Below are 2176 nucleotides of genomic sequence, written 5' to 3' on the forward strand. Positions count from 1 at the left end.
AAGGAACTAGAGTATTTAAACCGGTGAAAATTTGAAGGGAGACATGGGAGGTGGTGGTCAATATTTATGCTACTTGGTAGAGGAAACAACTTTCTGGAAGCAGAAAGAAATTTATTTTATGTGGCTCCAGAGGTCTCGGGACCCCCTGCTAAGTTGTAGGAGAGTAGAGTTTGGCTCAATACAAGAGATACAAAAATGACAGCTGTCAAATGTTAAAGAGGCTGCCTCTTGAGGGTGACCTCTTACATACCCTCATACATATCTTACATTCCCAATGCTAAGAGTCTATGATTTGTATCTTTTTTTCCAGAGGAGAGATTCCATAACATTCCCGGATCACCAGTTCTAATGTTTCTTAATAGTAAGAACACAGTCCAATCTTATCTTTCCTGCTGCCAAATCTGAAATCCATCCTCTCTTATCTTGCACTGACTTTCATCCATTCTCTTCTTCCAAATCCTCCACTCCTAGCTCTTGCTCAGCTTTTGCTGCACGATAAGTGGTAACTATGATTATTTCCAAAGCAAAGGAATACAGAATAGCGTGCGGAAAGATGGTAGAGAGCTCGGCAGAAAAGGGTATCCCCAGTAATTGGACTAGCATGAGTGAGGGTAGGAGGGAAAGAGAAAGCATGTGAGGCAGACAGCAGGTCTGCCCGCCTGAGAGAGGGGGCTGGAGCGTGGGGGTCATGGAAAGGAGAGGAAGTGACGGGGTCAGTGGACTCCCCTTACCTGTCGAGCTCCACTTCCTTCGTCAGCACTTTCTCACTGATGGTCTGAATGTCATCCTCCAGCTCCAGGATGCGTGCCACATGGTCTCCCTGTTGCCGGCTCAGGATGTCCCTCTCTTCTGTGATCTCCCCATGGGACCGGGAAATCCCCTGAAATTAAGTTTCCCCCAGAAGAAAAGGGAGGTTGGGATTCATCTCTCAAGTAGTGGAACAAAGGCTTAGGAAGAGCACACCAGGGTCTGACTGCTCCCACCTGGCTATCACATTGCCTTCCTTGAAAAAGAAACTGCTGGAACATTCCTTTACCTATCAACGTGGCCACCTCCACCTTACCTCAGCATTCCTATGTTCAAAGAACTGAGTCTCATTACAAGTTTGGAACACGTCTCTTGTCATATCAAGTTTAATCCCAACCATTACCCCTTAAACCTATTTTCTTGATGTCAGAACCATCATAAAAGCCCACTAACATCTCTCCTTCACTCTCTTCAGTGGGTTTAGATTTTGCACACTGGATGAGCAGCCAGACCCTACCCCCTACCTGGCCCAGCTCCCACCTTATACTGTTCCATCAGCTCCGCGTGTTCCTGCCTGGCAGTTGCCAGAGCCCTCTCGAGCTCCTGCACTCGGCTCCTCAGCTCTGTCACCTGTCCCTCCAGCTGCAGCTTCAGCTGCATCAGGTCATTCCGTTCTTGCTGGCTCTCATCGAGCTGGTTCTACAGGCGGCAGAAGAAGGGGAGTGTGCTGGTGGAGTACCCCTTCTAAGGTTCCATCCTTACCACACTCCAGGTGCATTCTGGGGTTGGGAAGTTATATAGCTTTGGGCTATAAAGAGGTGAGGAAGGGGATGCTAGGTGTGCTACCGAATCCTGTCCATCACCCAGTCAGATGCACCAGCTCACGGCACTCTGAATTGCCCATCCCTCTTACCTTTCCCCACCCTAGGCCTGGCCCTTTCCTCACCCAGCAATTGCAGGAATCCCTTGTGTGGCATGTCAATGAACACAAACACAAGGGATGGCTCCCTTAATTTTACCCTATCTGCTCTGGAGTTGGACAGACTTGGGTTCAAATCTTCAATGCAATTTTTACTAGCTATGTGATTTTTTTAAAGACAGGGTCTCACTATGTTGCCCAGATTGGAGTGCAGTGGCTAGCCATAGGTGCAACCACAGCATACAGTACCTCAAACTCCTGGCCTCAAGCAATCCTTCCACTACAGTGTTTCCCCAGTAGCTGGGACTATAGGCGCATGCCACTACACCCAGCTGGCTATGTGATTTTGAACAAGTTTCTTAACTTCTCTAAGTTAAGAAACATGTCCTCATCTGTAACATGATCCCTTAGTCTGAATTGTTGTAGGGCTCAAATGAGAATCATAATGGTGAAAACACAATAGAGAGTAGGAGCTCATCACACATCTTTCACTTATGTGAGATATAAACA

General features: G+C 47.4%; 1 protein-coding gene across 5 annotated transcripts in view; it reads right to left on the minus strand.

Moving 5' to 3' along the window:
• Positions 1–2176, minus strand: part of CALCOCO1 (calcium binding and coiled-coil domain 1) — an 18125-nt gene that overhangs the window by 10678 nt on the left and 5271 nt on the right. For all 5 annotated transcript variants that reach the window (XM_011992585.1, XM_011992583.1, XM_011992582.1 and 2 more), the window contains 2 exons: positions 1288–1446; positions 732–880 (listed from right to left, as the gene is read on the minus strand). In XM_011992585.1, coding sequence (XP_011847975.1) covers positions 732–880; positions 1288–1446 — 308 coding nt within the window. The remainder of the gene's footprint in view (positions 1–731; positions 881–1287; positions 1447–2176) is intronic.

This window comes from Mandrillus leucophaeus, unplaced genomic scaffold (assembly GCF_000951045.1).
Source record: "Mandrillus leucophaeus isolate KB7577 unplaced genomic scaffold, Mleu.le_1.0 Scaffold414, whole genome shotgun sequence".
NCBI lineage: Eukaryota > Metazoa > Chordata > Mammalia > Primates > Cercopithecidae > Mandrillus > Mandrillus leucophaeus.